An 18319-nucleotide genomic window follows, 5' to 3' on the forward strand; every position below is an offset into this window, starting at 1 on the left:
TTACGGTGGTTTCAGTGGTGGAGGCAGTTTGTTAGAATTCTGGTATGGTGGCGCGTGAAAAAAGAACGGTGGCTGTGTTTTGATGAGTTGGCTTTTCTGGAATGGTGATTATTCTCTGCATTGAATGATGTGGCCTCTATTTATAGGCCAAGTGTGATGCTCTGAACCAATAGCCTTGTGACACCTGGATTTGGACCAAGAAGCTTCGGCTTTGCTGGATTTTTGACTTTGGGCTCTTTTTGCAATTTTGAGAACTTCAAGGACTGACCTGCAAAAATGTTAAGGACTAATCTGCAAATAAAAACTTAAAAACAATAAAATTTCGAAATAGACCAAAGACTTAAAAATAAAACTTGAAATTTAGAAAAAGGACTTGGATGCAATTTTTTGGAAGTTTTGGACTTAAAAAAAAACTAAAAATAAAATTGGAATAAAAATGGTAATTTGACCAAACGTAAAGTGAAACGATTAAAATTTGACAAAACGGACTAAAACGAACCAATGGCCTAAATGAGGTACTTTAAAGTAACCTCTCTCTGCCGAAATTTCGTGTGAAATGACCAAAATGCCCCTGGGGCTAAAACGACTGAAACTGACTCAGATGCAATTTAAAAAATGGATTTTTAACAGGAAATTAAAGCAAGAACTTATACCAACAAAATCAAAAGACTCAGAGACAGTTTCAACAGTTTAAACAGAGTTTTGACACATGAAAAGACCAAAATGCCCCTAGGGGCAAAACTGACTCAAAATGACTTCAAATGCAATTTTTGAAATGGATTTTGACATAGAATGAAACAGAGACTTATTCTAACCAAATGAAAAGACTCAAACAAATTTTTTAAAAGACTGAAAGAAATTTTGACATGGGAAATGACTAAAATACCCTTGCATGTAAATTTTGCAAATAACCTTGAAATAAAATGCAGAGCAAGATGTAAGTGATTAGAGACAGTTCAAATAGCTTGAAATGCAAGAAAGGAAGAATTGGATTAGTATTTTTAGGTCCAAAATTAGGGTATAACACCACTCAAGTTAGTGTAAATAATTTCCGTATTGTGCTGAACAATGAGTATGCAAAAATGCCCGTGCAATGCATGAATAGAAAGACTTAAAAATGATCTATTAAATTAAATCATATAAACATGCTCAGTGCCTAAGACTATACATTTTCCCTTCGATACAGTAGGACAATGGGAATAAAGTAAATTTCAAATTACTGCTCATAATGGAGAGCTTAATCATAGTTTAAACTGGTAAGAAGTTCCATAATCTAAATTAGTAAATTTTGTCCCCCTAAATCAAGAACAAAGGTAGAAGGGGTTGAGGAAAGCCTTACTCCTATTGACATACTGACATTTGTGTCGATTAAACCTAATTCTCATTTTTTTTTAATCCTATATTTCGCTAATCTATCTAAGAGATAGTGATTACAGACAAATCAACAAAGGGACAAACTAGTTGTCCCCTATTCCAGAAGGGGGCGGAGGAAACTACATCAAAGGAGTCGCGACGACATTGACCCTTGAGAATACCCATTTGCAACACTTTGTTTTTTCTTGAAATTCGTAACACTACAATGAGGACATATGTATTCCAGCCCATCTGTTTTTGCATAATCCTGCAGAAGTTGTGAATGAAGGAAAAAAAAAATGAATCCTTAATATAACACATCGTTTTTCATTGGTAACATTATTGACTCTTCATGTACAATTGTAAGAGATGATGCAATACCTTAAATGCGCCAAGACCCTGCCTTCTGTCACAACCGAAGTGGGCCCACTCACCACATATGCCACAATTCACCCAATCCCCAGCAGCACTACTGTCGAACAATAAAAAGATTGTAAGGAAAACATTCACAAAAAATGAGATTAGCTGCTGCTACTTGCACACACATCAATACCCAGCCACTTTTGGCTGTTAATCATCATGAAATGAGATAAATTATGACTCCTTAACAGGGAGATGATGTAAGTACATGAAATGAGATAAATTATGACTCCTTAACAGGGAGATGATGTAAGTACATAATCTGCAGGCAACCATACACAAAGCAACTGCATAGCTTCATTGGCTTAAAAAGAAGTACAAACCTGTGACACAGCAAGCAGCATTCTCCATCCACATCATCATGAGCTAATTCATATTCTAAAAGGTAGGTTTCATAATGTCTCTTGAGTGTATTTCCAACTCCCTGTAGAAGAAACATCATGGGAAAAAAAAAAAGCTTAGCTGCCAGTTAATTTGACATAAGATATAATCATGTTTGATTATTTACTAACTGGGAAGTTAAAAGAGTTTTCAATGACTTATGTACGCCCATGTATTATGAATCTTAAAAGTTTTGAAGCGTACTTCCAGAATCAAAATCGTAACAATGAACCACACAAGCACGGAATATACACAAAGGCGTAGAACATACAGTCATTCTATTTGTTGATGTGTAATTTCCCATTTTTGAAAAGATTTGTCCCTTCCAGTTGATGCCATTGCCAACGTGAAATCCTCCCCTTGTAACCACCTAAGAAAACCAACAAATTCAAAAACAAATCTACACAAAAAATCATCCATAATAATTCTCCACAAACACAATTTCACTGACTCACCTCTTTATATAAGTTGTAGAGATCAAGGCGTTTTCCATTCAGAATCGCATCAGGGAACTCGGCAAGCCCACCTTGGGGAATCAGTCGGCTATGCCCCCGGAGAATCAGAAACTCCATGACATCTTTAATAAATTCCTCCTACAGTGGAAATTACAACTTTTAAATTGGTTTAAATTTAATTAATCCATTGGATGTTTGCATTAGAGTTTGACTAATCCAGTATCGTTTAGTAATATTTAGGATAACACCATTTGATGGAATATGGTTTAATTTTTTTTGGAAGCAACCAAAAAAAGAAACGGATGTATTATGGAATATGGATTCTCATTGAATTTTGCATCAGAGAGATTGATTAAACCCAATATGGCTTATTTATATTTAGGATAATTCCTTTTCCAAAAAATGTGTATTTTAAAAAATTCATGAATAGGAAACTAATAAGAAAGTGAAAATAAAAGATTTCATCCTTGGAGAATAACTAACTTCAATTCTCGTATCAATATTGAGAATACTCTAGAATGTGGTGGAATATTTTGATATAATAACATAATCCAGTTCATATTTGCATAATATCTCACTGAATTAAGACATACAGATGATCGAACTTTTCTGCTTTCCAAAATAAGACAATTGATAATTTGATATGAATTAATTGTGCATACATCACTAGGTCTTTAATTATAATCGTTAACAAAGTCGCATTACATTAATATTGGAATACTACCAAATCTCAAATCTCTTTTGCTAAATACAACAGTCAATATCATAACATATGTAGCATTTATAGGCTTCAGTTTTAAAAGTAGAAATTTTCAAGTCATTTATGTCAGATTATTTTTTTAAAATGATATCTGCCAAAGAATTGATCACATGATTAGTGAGGTTTTTTAAATTAAAAAGTCTTTATGTCACTTTGGTTAGTATGTAGTAATGCACTACATCAAAGCCTTGGCACAAGTAAAACTTTGGAGACCACGGTATCATACTAGGCATCTAATGATACTGAAAAGGATATTAAAAACAATGGACAGAGGAAAACTCACCTCAGAGCAAGTCTGTACCGGGCCTCTGCTACAGCCATGTTTCTTCAACGGTAATGGATTCAATGAAATAACCTGCTTAGGCTGAGATGAGCTTGAAAAAGATTTTCTCTGTGTTGCAGATGATGATCCAATACTACTACGCTTCACAGGGACAAGTGGCACATAAGCCTCAACATGGGCACCACCAAAGCCATTTACACCAGAAGGTCCACTAAAAGGTGTCATTCTATGGCGTCGAACATGAGGAATTGGCCTCATTGCTGATACTTTTAATCTCTGCCTAGCTGGAGTTAATGGTGTGCTAATCCCATTCACCATTGTCCTATCCTTTTCCTCTTCATCATTGTGGATGTCAGGGCTAGCCCCTTGGCTTGATTCACACCTCTTTCTTGTAGGAGGGGGAGGCTTCAACCAAATGGGGGGCCTGCTGAAAACTATATTGCCGTTATCACATCCATCTTTATCAGAGCTTTGATAAAAGAAAAGCAGGCGCTCCGCATCATCTTTCTCAAAAGAAGCTACAGGCAACCCTTGAATACTAGCAATGCCAAGTGCAACTAAACTTCGATAAGAAACATCAGGTGCTAGCTGTCGCAAAATCTGAAGAAAGTAACAAGATGTTTGGTTAAGAATTTGAACGCAAGTAAATATGTTTGGACATAGAATTCCAATTAGAAAAAGAATTGGAATTTTATGTCCAAACATAAGTTATTCTTATAAGATACAAAACCTTAGGTGCTATACTCAACATCCATGTAATTTATAGGCACAAAAACATTGGCAACATCCTGCTTCCAATTCATTATTTACCACAGAAATGTAGATCAACAAATTTGAAAACAGGGAGCACTTCACTGCTCTACTATAGAAAGCAGACCCATTATATATGAACCATTCTTATAAAAGTAAGGCGAGTCAACAAGTTGTACTCTCATTTGAAAGAGGAAATACGGGTAAAATCTAAAAGCAATGGTACATGATATTAGAAACAGAGGCAGTCGTAATACAACAATCTAATCAGTGCATTTTAAGCAGCAAAATTGGATAAAAGGATACATCTGACCTCAAGTGACCCACTTAACACTAGAGACTAACTCTCAGATTCCCTTTCTGTTATCTCAACCCAAGAAATCCTTGCCTCAGCATTTCAAATCCTTATCATGTTATATCAGCATTAATTGTCCTAATAAACTCTGCTACAATATTCTTTTTAAAGATAAATGGAGGAGTGTTTGATGAAAATTCAACTTATAAGTCTTTTTACTTTATCGAACACTAAAAAAATAAAGAGAAATGGCTTCCTAGCAAGAAGGGGTGACACATTCAGAAATCACAATTTATTTGATAAAACAACACTAATACAGATAGTATAGCAATAAAGAATGTGAATCAGACTGATTATTAAAACCTGCAAAGCCCATTGAGGAAGCTTCATGCTAACTTCAAATATAGTTGCTCCACAAGCTATTGAAGCAGATCTGCGAGGTTCAGAGATAATCCGTGTGTTTGCTTCACCGTTGAGCTGTGCACAAACTATTTGACTCTTCTCAATTATCTCATTTTTTATATGATTCTCCAAGAGCTAAAAGGTCAAAAGCAAAACATATCAGCCAAAGAATAAGAATCCAAAAATTTCAACATGTAATGGTTTCTTGCATAATATTGCATATATTACACTTCAGATGTGGACCGTTGATTTAATATACAATTAAATAGGTAATGTAAAATTAGACAATTTAATGGAAAAATGGTCAAAGGACTGTTCCTTTCCACACAAAATTTTAACTTCAATTCTGAAGACAAAATTGTTATATAACATATGTAAAATCAAAAAAATAATCCAAAGCACAGGAATATATTATACATGTTCACATAAGTTATTATGCAAGAGCAATGTAAGATTGAAACTAAACAATTAAATAGCATGGGCAGATAACCTTGGTTGTTTGTTTCAGTAATAAAAACAGTGCATAGACACTTGGAAGGTACCTGATCATTAAAACAGGCTTGTGGACTGCCAGATACTAGAAGTGAGATATGTGCAGAACTGCAGGTTGATATATCACATCGCATGGTCACAACTCCGCGAGAAAAAGAAGCTGCCTGAAGCGGTGGTGGAGGGGCACTATACAACAGCATAAAGGTATATATTATTACAAGGTGGCAATCCATATTCATACTTCTAATGAAATCCTAATGAAAAATAAGACGAGTAATAAAATGTGTTGGTAGGTAGTACTAGTCATATGGAAGGCTTATCAACATACCTATACTTGCCATGGAGCTTGCAACTACGCATCTGAAAAGATAAGAAGAAGAAAACTAAGGAACCCCGTGAAAAATTGCAACAAAAAGTTCTCAGACAAGAGACTGGTAAAAAGCTACTCGACAACAGGAAGTTGTCTTTTATGTTCTATTGCTTTCATGGGAAGGCCACGAGATTGGACAGTGATGGGTAAACAGCAGTCCAGCTTAGACTCACAGTAAACTTTTTAACATTAATTCAAAGGCTTACGCTTATCTTAAGATTTTTGTAAAATGGAATTCTATTCAAAGAAGATAAATTCAATCAAATGATACAGTAAACATACTTCAATAGTTAAAAGAGCTCTGAGTCCATCCTCCAAAGATCTCAGCAATGACTCATCCTGAAAAGAAACAAAACCATTTATAATTGGAAAAGACTGTCTACCGTGGATGTGGATGTTTTATTTGAATAATAACTACACATACAAGTACTGTTATATGTGTGCTTTTGATCCTTTCTTTTGTCTCATTTTGACAAACCAAATTACTTTGTTCAACATTTAACAAAACATATTTTCAACATGCATTTTTGGGTGTGTCAATGTGTGACAGTTTTGCGAATATTTACTTTAAAGCATTACAAATGCTGAAGTGTTGATTTAGCTAAAAAAAAAAGGAAGTAGAATTCCACAGAAGCTTACAACAGTGGAAGGAGCACCACAGATGAGAAATCTCAAGTTCACTTCATCATCATGTATCTGAATAGAAGGAAGACTGCCTGAGGAACTTTCTTCATCATCATCTTCTTCATCCATCTCTGGAGGGTCAACATTGATTTTGAGACACTCACCAAGAAGGTGTGGCCCCATATCGCTATCAGCATCATTGCTATCAGTAGGAAGTACTTGATTATTTTGAACACAGTAAAGCTTGAAAGAGGCACGTGCAAGGTGGAAAGCATCCCATGTGTGTGTAGATGAACTGCAATAATATTAAAACAGCATTAAATAAGTCATATTTCGAAATTCTTAACAAAATGTACGACTTTGGTTTCTTCAGTTTTTTTCCATGAAAAGAAAGAAAAAGTCATACTGGATTTTAAAACTCTGGCCATTCATAATTCAAAACAAAAATGAGTTATATATTCATAGAATGACTACCATGACATGTAAGCTATACAGGTCCACATATTTTACGAGTTATTCCTCTCATAATGACCCGCTACATGGATTTGTCGTCAAATATATGTAACCATAACCAGACATCAGTATAATGACTTGCATCAGTATAACAGTTAGGTTTAGGATATAAAAAACCATTTCATAGTAAATGCACCACGTGCATGCAAGTTGCAATCAATCAAACACATGATACCATACCTCTGCACCACTGAAAATAATGCGTGACGGAAATGGCAGGCAGCATATTGAGAAAAGGCATTTTTCCAAAACACAACATATGGGATTCCCTGCAGAGCCAAATAACCTGAATCAGCCAATATTCCATATAAAACTACCACAATGAAAGGTATTCTTGTGAGAGTAGCACGTCTTTTATCATCAATCAACAATGATAGTCTGTTGGCTTTTGATATCCGAGTTTTCTCAAAACTTAGACCAAAATACCTTAAGATGAAGGGCCTCTGCAAAACTTTCTCCATTTGGGATTTCTAAGTAAACCTGAAGAAAATTTGGAAGTTACATCAACTAAAATACCATACCAACAATGCGAACTGGGGGGGATTCTTGAGCAATGTCTTATATGTCACAAATTCTACATGCTCTACTATTCCTAAATTTTTCATCTCATGAATCAGTCAACCAACAACTCTTCTATCAACTGGTTCAGTATTCAATTTCACATGACTGCAAAATTATATGCAACAAAACAAATCTAACATTCATAGACCATGGTCTCTAAAATTCTTCACAGTTTGCAGTTAATACAATTTTCCTTCTTTCACCCACAGTCAATACTAGTAAGTACATCCAACCAATAAATAACCCAAAAATTAACATAGAAAGTAAAACATATAAAAAATCTCCAATCTATTTCTTCACTTATCTCTATATGTCTAATCAATTGCCCTATATTACGTATTACATATAAAGAGCATAAAAAAAAAAAAACATTAAAATTCAGAATACATACAGCCGTCGGTAATGTGGTATCGAAGAGCTCTGATATCTCTTCAGGGTTGGATAATTCCACACCTTGCCAAACCAGTGAACCAACTTCCTCATCCAGTAACTGCTCCCCTTGAAAGTAAACAAAATTTGGCTTACACGATTCAAGAACTTTACGAAACTGTTCCTTTTCCGGATTGCAAAGAGTTTGAACCTTCATTTCATTAAAAAAAAAAACCACATCATGTTATTTCAATGTTTGAGTAAAAACAAAAACAAAACGGATTTAATTCATATACACCGTCTGTGTAAAGATATTTTACATTATCAGTCAATTATAATCGTCACATCACTAAAAATTTGACTTCAACCATAACTACTTCTAATATCACACATATGATTGATAGTGATTTGTTAACAGCATAAAACATTTTACATTTTACACTATTAAAGTTAAATTCAAACAAAATTAGCAACAAATAACAAAAACGTCTAAAAGTTTAATGGAGATGCACATCCAACAAAAAATCATCATATTGTCATCTAAGCCTATCCTATAACCACATTTTAGAAATAACTACCAGATACTCAATTTTTATCAGACCTCGCTATAATTACACTGACAGTGCATGTCCCCCATTCTCAACTTCTACTCTTAGTTTGGCATGCTTTTATGTGGACTATATGGAACTATCGCCAATGATTTAATCTTTGCTGGAGTCTCTTCCTCTGTTGAGTCCTTGGTGGATAGGGTGAATTTTCTAGCCTGGAAATGGATTGTGGCGAAGTGTCATGCTAGCTCTTGCTCTTGCTCCTTCTATGAGTGGGAGGTGGAACCCGTCATGTGCTGGACCTGGTAGGGTCCTGTAGTGGTACTCATCTTGTCTGTGATTGGGCAGGGGGGCGGGGCTTCTGCCCTGTATTTTTGGTATTTTTTGGCTGTCTATTTTCTTTCCTTTGCTGCTTGGTTCGTTTTCCATTTAGGTTTGGTGTTTGACTTTGTACCCGCTTTCTTCGTGTTTATATACATTTCATATTTTCCATTCAAAAAAATAAACTAGCTTATTGCTTAAAGCTTATAATTTTTCTCTCAATTTTACCAAACACAGCAATTTCAATCAGCTAGCTTAATCAGTTATTCTCTATAAGTTAGCTTATCATTATCCGCTATTTTTGAGCCTCAAACAAAATTAGCAATACATAACATGACAAAAACTTCAAAACCTACATTGCAATACTATATACTATAAATACCTAAAATAAAAGTGAATTTCATTTATATACCTCGAGACGCCCCGAAGAAACCAACTCAGGGAAAGGATACTTGTGCTGATTCTGTAACTGCTTCTGTTCAACAGAACGTGTTTCAGAGGTAACAGCAAGAAGAGTACAAGTCTGTTTAGAAGCTCCTTGTGGCTGAAACTGCAACATCGTTTAAGCTAAAACAACAACACATAAACTGATTAAAAAAAGTGATTATCAAAATAAGCTTAAACAGAGTAAAATACGAATCAAATTACATGAAATTGTAGTTAAACACGATGAGGTTGAGTTCCGATGAGAAAAACAGCTTTACAGTGAAATTGTGAAGGAATTGTGTTGCATCGTTGAAGAGAGAAATTGAAGTGTGAGAAAGGTGAAACCCTAACGCGATGTGTGGATTGGGATTTGAGATTGAAGATTGATTCAACAAAGAAAGATGAACAAGAAAATTCGGATTTTTTATTTTCTTTTTTTCATGTGCTTGTTCTTAAGGTTAAACGACGTCGTTTTTAGATCTTATTTCTAGAGATATCTTAAAGATGTTCATATTCAAATCAGTCTAAAATAAGGTTGGAATGTTCTTTTGTAAAAATAACATATCGAATTTTTGATTGTTTTTTCAATATCGATATTTGTTAAGCGTCTACATTGATGATTCTCTTGGATAAAGTTAATTTTACAATAACTTCTTATGTTACTATGTTTGGTTGAAGTCGACTCAAATTTTGAAGATTATGTTTTTAATATAATTATTTGTAGTGTTGTACGTAATTTTAATATTACAAAATCGAAAACCTTAAAGATTATGTATTTGACATGATTTCCTTTTGTGTGACATAATTTATAGTAGCTTCGTACGCTCTATAATAGGTTGGAAATGAATGAAACTTCACACTCTGTTTCTTGAGAGTATTTGCTCCCAAAAAGTCTAGCATTAGCTTTGTGAAAAAGGGAACCTCATCCATCAATGAGTGTCTCAGAACTCAACAACAATTTAGATTAATTCTTGAGGTACAATCAAGTCTCTCCGGATAGATTTGAAGTTAAGTGTAGTGGTCTTGTTGAGAATGCAAATGAGTCTAGGAAGAGGTTAGTTGATATTAAATGATATGTCATTATGTTGTAGTACAAGAATAACAACTGAAAAACAAGATTAGCGGCGTGGAAGAAAAGCCACAGATGATTTGTCTCGATCTGTACCCAACAATGGAGATTCAACCAATGGGGATTTAAGAGAACATTTACTTGAAACATCAAAACTATTCTTCTCTAGGGTGGGAGAGCACATATCCCAAAAGTCTATTGGTCAGAGCATCAGCATATCCGCTTCACTACACCAAATTTATAAAATTCCTACCACACGAGGAAAGTAGGATGATGTGTTCTTTATGTAAGGCGTCAAGTTAAATACGTAAAAAAGAATGCTTCATAGAAGGCAACCCATGTTTTACTTTTTTTTTATAGATAAAAAAAATGATGGGTTGCTAAAAACATTATCCTCTAATAATGTTGAAATAAGGGGAGGCTTGTATTTTTCCACATCCCAACCATTATCCTCTCATAATGCTTCCATAACCTCTTTCATCTCCCCTTTGACTAAAAACACTGTATGCTGACTACCATCATAGCCGCACACTTGAACTTTTGATTGTCCTCAAGCTATACACTTGTGAAATAAAATTATATTTGACAGTAAAATAAAAGTCTCCATAATCAATAAGAATTTCCAAAAGTATGTACCTGATCTGACAGTAGAACCACCGACATTTGATGAATTATTTTCTCTCTAAAGATTCTGGTTTTATAGACTTCAATTCAGTAGGTTTAAAGAATTCACCACAGAGGTGTTAGCTAAAACCAGAAGACATTCTAAATGTGAGTTAAAGAACATACAATACACACACTTTTGGATGACTTTATAGGTTATAATTTCGATTTAGTGGATAAATTTGGGAAAGTAGTTTTATTTGGAGCTAGGTAGAAGCATTTAGATGCTTTCTTAGGTTTGACATAAAGTTTGGGGTTGCTTATGGAATTAACAACGTTATAAGTTATGGGTGGGGCACAAGAGAACTAAGACACTCATTGATAGACGAAATTGACAAACGCACCAAATCGTAACAAGTTAACTATTTGAAATGGATTAAATAAATTAGTCAAATTATTGATTGAAACGAGAAATAATACAACGACAGACAAGTTACATTAGATCTCTCAAAGTTTGTGTTAAGTTTATTTTTAAAGTTTGTAAATTTTTATTTTGTCAAAAAAAAGTTTGTAAATTTTTAGACATGGTCATATTTTTTACAAGTCCATATTCAAAGGTTGATGGGTCCATATTTTTTTTCTGGTACATGGTTGATCATGTAACTATCTATATACACCGAAAAAAAAAATCATATATCTGACAAAAGATTTGTTTATTTTTTTTAGCACGATCACATATATATAATAAAATCATATCACGATGATTTTATATAATTTTGCAATTAATGACACATATTGAATAAAAATTACAAATATATATTTTTAAGAAAACAACTAAAATAGATTAGAGGCAAAAATAAAACGAGAGAGAATGTGTGTAGATTTCTATAAAAGAGAGAGTCAGTTCCAAATTTTGGGACCAAAACAAAGTTTTCTTTCATTGTTGGTTATTGAGTTCTTTCTTCCCTTTTTCTCCTCTTGGAAGAAAGATCCAATGGCTTCCTCAGACGGAAACAACACATCAACAAAAAGCAACAACAAACGTAAGAGAACCATTAAAATCAAGAAAGCAGAACAATCAAACAAGCCCCGTGATACCTTCTCAAAACGCAAACTAGGACTCTTCAACAAAGTTACAGAACTATCCATTCTATGCAATGCAAAAACTGCAATGATCATCACTTCACCAAACAAAAAACTCTACGTTTGTGGTTACCCTAACCCCAACACCGTCATTAAACACTTTCTCGATAAGGAAAGCCTAGTCATCGACGCTGAAAAAAGGAAGCAAGATGAGAGCGTAGTTGAAACCCTAAGACTTCAACAAGAGGCAATCGAAGAATGGCTGAAAGAAGAGAATAATTATTTAGAAGGTGTAAAAGAGAGAAACAAGAGTAGTTCAAGTTTTTCTTGTTGGTGGGTTCATTCTATTGATGATATGGCTTTGGAATCTCTTGAGCAATTTAAGACTTTTTTGGTAAAATTGAAGCTTAATTTAGATGCATCCTTGGAAGGCAAAAAGATTCATATAACTACTTAATCTTGAATGAGGGTTATGATGAACGACAATAACACTACAAATAGGTGATAGGAAGAGAGGTTTTAGTAGCAGTGCTATTTTTTTAGGAAAAAGATTGGTGAACACCCTTTCATATACACCCCTTTGTACCACTGCTGATGTGGCAGGGGTAGTTTGGTAATTTCACGTGATAAGGGGGTAGTTTGGTAGTTTCCTTCACAACCACATAATCTTCTCCTCTTCTTGTCTCTCTAACCTCATTCTTCCATCTCTCCTTTTCCCTCAACAACTACGACCTCCTCCCACCGCTGTCTCTCTTGTCCGCCACCGTCTCCTCACAACCACCGTTGGGTCACACTGACGGTCGCATCATAATCTTCGTGTGACCATATTCCCTCTATCTGTCATGACCCTATTCTATCATCGTTGGAGATCACATCGTCGGAATCCGGTCGAAAACTGAATCTCTATGTTGAAGGTGAACTTTATCTTAAATTTTTTTATTCCATTTTGTGATGTGGCTTTGTATTTAAGGTTTGTGGATTTTGATGATTGCTCTCAAAAATTGGATAAACTATGATAAGTAATTAATAGTTATGGATTTAGTAAATTTTGATTTTGAATGTTTTATATTGTTAATCTGCATTTGAACGTGGAATGATGTGGTGATGTTTTGCCTTTGAAGCAAATTGATTGTGTCTTCTAATATTTGTAAAACCGAGATGTCCTGCTTGCCCAGTGATGCGACTCATATCTCAGATAGATATAACTTACTATTTTGCTGTCAGTGATTTATTTACATTTAGTTTCATATGGAATTTAGGTTTTTTTCTCATTAGCAAGTAAATCCCTGTTGTCTAACTCATCAACTGATTCAGTATGTTCAATGTTCATGATAAGATGAGGGTCATCTCAAAGCAATCTGACCTCTTTCTTTATGAGTATGCTATTGTTTTATTTCTACATTCTAACATGCTAAGGTTGCTTCTTGCTGCAGGTTTTGAAAAGAGATTTCAGAAGGAATCTTTGCTATGTTCATCTGATGTTCGACCTACCTTGGTTAAGGTAATTTGTTCCGAGTTTCAGTTAGCTTCTATCTTGTGACTGTTAGAACTTCTCAGTTAAATTAAGTTAATGGTTTTTTCACGTAGTAAAAAGTTTTCACAATTTTTGTAGGAGTTTATGGAGAAATTAAATGAGTTTTTCTAAAAAAAATTGAGATGCAGAAGTTAATTGCACCATATGCAAGAAGCCATTGTTCAATCGGATAATATTTCTTTTTTCATATATGCTTATGAAGAAGTTTATATAAAGTTCCTTGTTGTATTGTGAAGTAAATCATGTACATGTCTCCAAGGCATTATAGGCTTAGTCCTGTATTTTTCTGTGCATGATTGTTATAGTTTTTTATCTTATGATTTATGCTATTGCCAATAATATCTGGTTTATTGCAGCTGATAAGTGCTAAAAAGTGTTAATTTCGTGTTATATTTTAAGCACTTTTTGTTACTTGTTTTGCAAGTTATTGAAGGAAAAGCCGAGAAATTAGCGTTAAATGCCTTATTACGCTTTATATATCTTACTCTATCCTTTTATGCAGAAATTTACCCCAAGACACTGAGCAAAGACCAAAAATCATGAAAAAGTGCAAATTAGCAAAAGCTGGTTTTGAAGAATTCGCTATTAGCGTGTTCCACGCTATTAGCGAAATTGGTCCAGAGAGGCACGCCATTAGCGTACCTGGAGCGAAGCAGAAGCTGGGTTTGAAGAAATACGCTATTCGCGTATATTACGCTATTAGCGTAAAAGCTCCAGAAAATCACGCTATTAGTGTGATTTGGACGAAGCAGGGCAAAAGGAGCAACGTGGCAGAATCTCATTGGCCACCATTTAGGCCGACCTACTTCGCTAATAGCGTATATGTCGCTATTAGCGTAGGTGTAAAAACTCAGCCCTTTAAAATAAAAGTTTACCTCTCTTTTAGATATTTACTATTCCATTAGATATTATGTTAGATATTATTTAGATATTATGTTAGATATTATGTTAGATATTCTTTTAGATATTTACTATTCCATTAGATATTATGTTAGATATTATTTAGATATTATGTTAGATATTATTTTAGATATTTACTATTCCATTAGATATTATGTTAGATATTATTTAGATATTTTGGGCTTGATATATTATATATTATTAGAATTTCATTAGAGAGATATATAGTTCATATTAGTCTTAGTAACTTAGTGAGTTTTTTATAGCTTTTCTCTTAGTTTTCATTGTAATATCTTAGAGAGAAAATAGGGTAGATCATATGAAGTGAGAGTGATTTTGGAAGTTGGATCCTTATTCCTTTGTTGAGACATCACAAGTGTAATGGTTCCTTCCTTTTCAATCCATCCTTGCAAGGCTTCCATGATGATGTGTAGCTAAACACTCTTTGTTGGGATGAGAGGTACTTGATTCTTGCTAACATGTAATCTTTTGATCTTGCAAAATATGATTCTAGCAATTTATATTCAATATTGTTGTTATTCTTGTGTTAATGCTTTCAATGAGATTCAAGATGATTTGGACACAAACTCTTGAATCTAGAGCTAGAGTAGCAATATATCTTAGGTTATATCATTCTTGACAAGTTTGTTAATCTTGTGATAATCACCATAATCAAGAGTTAAATGCTTTCGGATACTTAATCAGGCTGGACACGGTCGATTAGGTTATTCGATCGACTTTGTTATCGTTTAAGGGATTTGGACACGAATGTTTAAACGATACCTTAGAATTAATTATATCGCTTTGGACACGAAGGATAGTTTAGAATTGATTGTGATAATGTTGTTTATAAAGCTAGAATTCGTATGGATCATTAGTTTATGTGTGACGCTTGGTTAAGAAACGCTACTCCTAACAAGTTTCAATCCTTATTAATCTCATCTTTTACTTTTTGCATTTAGTTAACATAGTTGTAAATTCAAACAAACAATCACCCTTTTTACTTAGAATGATATTTGATGTTGAAATATCCGTGATGTCGCACTAATCCCTGTGGAGACGATACAAATACTTATCTTGTTTTTGATGCAAAACTACTTCATCAAAATGGCGCCGTTGCCGGGGATTGGTGTTTAGATATCATAGATAGAACGATTGATTTATTGTTTTAAGTATTCGTACATATTCCGTAAATATTTTTCTTTACTTAATAGTTGTTACCACTAACCCCTCTTTGATAAACAAAGAAAAGTTTCTTGTTAGTTGTTTCCATTTCAGATCATCACCTAGACAAAATCATGGCTGATCATGGTTATAACAACTTCTACACTCCACCCGAGTATGAACCATATCAACAGCATCAGCAATATCCTTTTGAAGATGAACGAATGACCAATGTGGAAAATACTTTGAATATCTTCATGCAACAATCCATGATAAACATGCAAAATACCAACCAAAGATTGAGGAATTTATCAATTCAGTTGGAGATGATTCAAGCTCAAATCATGGATAACCAAGCCAACATTCAATCCAATCACGGAGAACATGAAAATTCATCAAATCTGTGTGAGGAAAATGGAGAGACTGTTGAAGAAGGTGTTGATGAAAATGAGGAAGATGCAATAGTAGAGGAATGTGGTGCACCACATGAAATCGACTTCCTCAAGTAAAGTCATTTACTGAAGAGGACAAAACTGTTGATATTGGAGAAGCAATGAAGGTGACAGAGAAAAAGGAACGGTTACGAATCAAGGAAGACTTAGTGGAAGCAAGGGGGAAGAAAGTGAGCAAGGCTGAAATAGACCGGGTCATTGATGAAATTTGCGCCATGTTCAAATCAAAGTTAAGGAGGACATGGACTCCACATCATCTGTATCTTAAGGTCATGGAATTCCTCCCGAAAAGAAGGAATACAAAGGATGATGTATTGTCCGTCTCATTTTGGCCACCCTAACGAAAAAGGCGTCGAGCTAAGGACGTTAAACAAGCGCTTGTTGGGAGGCAACCCAACTTGGTAAGTTCTCTTACTGTTAAAATAATGTGTTAGCACTTTTGGTTAATTTAGTACTTCATATCATTGTGGAAGTCTTTTGTATCACTCTTGCTTAATTTCAAATCTCAGATGATTGGTAATGATTCATAGTTGTGATCAAAAGCGCAAAGCCAAGGTACAAGTTTCCAGTTTTTCTAGGTTTTTACTCGAATATGGAACGGGTACTTTGTGTAAATTTCATGTCATTTAGTTCTTCGCAATAATGTGTTTGTTTGTGAACCACTTAGTTCTAGCCTAAAAGTGAGGAAACCTCAAGTGTTTGTACATATGCAAGGAGACCGGATTCATTGTTTAACTCAATTGTGTTATTTTAAATCCAATAATTGTTTTGAATTGTGTGAAGGCATGGAAGTGATCAAGGCACATTTTTTGTTAATGAGTGAAACATACTTGACCACAAATAGCCTACTTTGTGAGAAGAGCGAGTATTTGCTAACCCACTTGAGCCAAATGAATCGGAGTCCTCAATTACGAACTGTCAATTCATAAGCACAATGCTTGATGAATTTGCCTTTAAAACTTTTCAATATCCAGTTCATTTTTGACACACTTTAAGACTCTGATATGTTTTTAATTATTGAACCCTAAACCTTCAATGTTTATTTGTCTCTTTTGCCTTAGAGTAAGGGAACATTCAAATAGGGTGTATTTTGATTCAAGTTGGGGAGAGAAGGTAGATGTAAATCTTTTGTCAAGTATAATGGTGTAATTTTATCTTTGATCAAGACAACATGTTGTTGTAAATATAAAAAGAAAAGAAAAACAATGTGTACATGAAAAGAAAAAGAAAAAGAGAAAAAGAAAGAAAAATCCAAAAAGAAAATAAGTTGTCAAGATCAAAGTTTGTCATGTTTAAGCACCAAGGGTTTGTGATGATTGGTAGGAAAGATTGTGGATTTTAATGGTTGATACAAGAAATGTTTCTCTTTGATAGGCTTTTTGATTTCAATTGCCCCACATATGACATTTCTTTTGTAGCCAAGCCAAGTTATACCCCTCAAAGACCTTTTGATCCATGTTTTCATGCCTTTTGAAATGATATTTGGATGGACACATAACTTGATTGGAATGTTAACTTGATTGCCGAATGTGTGTTCATAACCCTCATTTTTATGTTTTCAATTGTTTATCTACTTTCAAAGAAGTGTGTTAGGTGTGGTTCGTGAATAATTATATTATTGTCTTGAAATATTTGACATGAACTTTGTACTTAGGACTCATCTCATGTTGGTAGTAGAATTTTAGATTAGTTGGAAACTTAGACTTGCCCGCGCATTCACTTTTAAATCATTCGTCTGAGAAAGTTTTCAAAACCTTTTGTACTTGTGTCTTGTCATTTACTTGTTTGATCTTTTGTTTGAGGACAAACAAAGAGTTAAGTTGGGGAGAGTTTGATAAGTGCTAAAAAGTGTTAATTTCGTGTTATATTTTAAGCACTTTTTGTTACTTGTTTTGCAAGTTATTGAAGGAAAAGCCGAGAAATTAGCTTTAAATGCCTTATTACGCTTTATATATCTTACTCTATCATTTTATGCAGAAATTTACCCCAAGACATTGAGCAAAGACCAAAAATCATGAAAAAGTGCAAATTAGCAAAAGCTGGTTTTGAAGAATTCGCTATTAGCGTGTTCCACGCTATTAGCGAAATTGGTCCAGAGAGGTACACCATTAGCGTACCTGGAGCGAAGCAGAAGCTGGGTTTGAAGAAATACGCTATTCGCGTATATTACGCTATTAGCGTAAAAGCTCCA

At 34.3% G+C, this 18319-nt stretch overlaps 2 protein-coding genes and 1 pseudogene across 3 annotated transcripts; 2 read left to right on the forward strand and 1 right to left on the reverse strand.

Moving 5' to 3' along the window:
• Window positions 1–1111: 1111 nt before the first annotated feature.
• LOC146897268 (AT-rich interactive domain-containing protein 4-like) lies at window positions 1112–9777 on the reverse strand. The gene is made up of 16 exons (XM_085738919.1): window positions 9546–9777; window positions 9310–9464; window positions 8051–8239; window positions 7525–7578; window positions 7279–7367; window positions 6601–6880; window positions 6244–6300; window positions 5920–5951; window positions 5642–5777; window positions 5061–5234; window positions 3653–4252; window positions 2610–2747; window positions 2426–2524; window positions 2097–2197; window positions 1735–1825; window positions 1112–1621 (listed from the first exon to the last, which is right to left on the reverse strand). The coding sequence occupies exons 2-16, from the start codon at window positions 9454–9456 to the stop codon at window positions 1499–1501; spliced, it is 2310 nt and encodes a 769-aa protein (XP_085595045.1). The 5' UTR covers window positions 9457–9464; window positions 9546–9777; the 3' UTR covers window positions 1112–1498.
• A 2082-nt stretch (window positions 9778–11859) lies between these two features.
• Window positions 11860–12599, forward strand: LOC146897269 (agamous-like MADS-box protein AGL29). Its single transcript, XM_085737978.1, has one exon. It carries the CDS (start codon window positions 11867–11869, stop codon window positions 12533–12535), a length of 669 nt encoding a protein of 222 aa, XP_085594104.1. The 5' UTR covers window positions 11860–11866; the 3' UTR covers window positions 12536–12599.
• Window positions 12600–14267: 1668 nt separating this feature from the next.
• LOC146897270 (uncharacterized) lies at window positions 14268–16473 on the forward strand (annotated as a pseudogene). Its single transcript, XR_015022087.1, has one exon. The product of XR_015022087.1 is annotated as an uncharacterized LOC146897270 (transcript).
• The last annotated feature ends 1846 nt before the right edge of the window (window positions 16474–18319 follow it).

This window comes from Medicago sativa, chromosome 8 (assembly GCF_051527215.1).
Source record: "Medicago sativa cultivar Bolivia chromosome 8, Bolivia_mono, whole genome shotgun sequence".
Classification (NCBI taxonomy): Eukaryota; Viridiplantae; Streptophyta; class Magnoliopsida; order Fabales; family Fabaceae; genus Medicago; species Medicago sativa.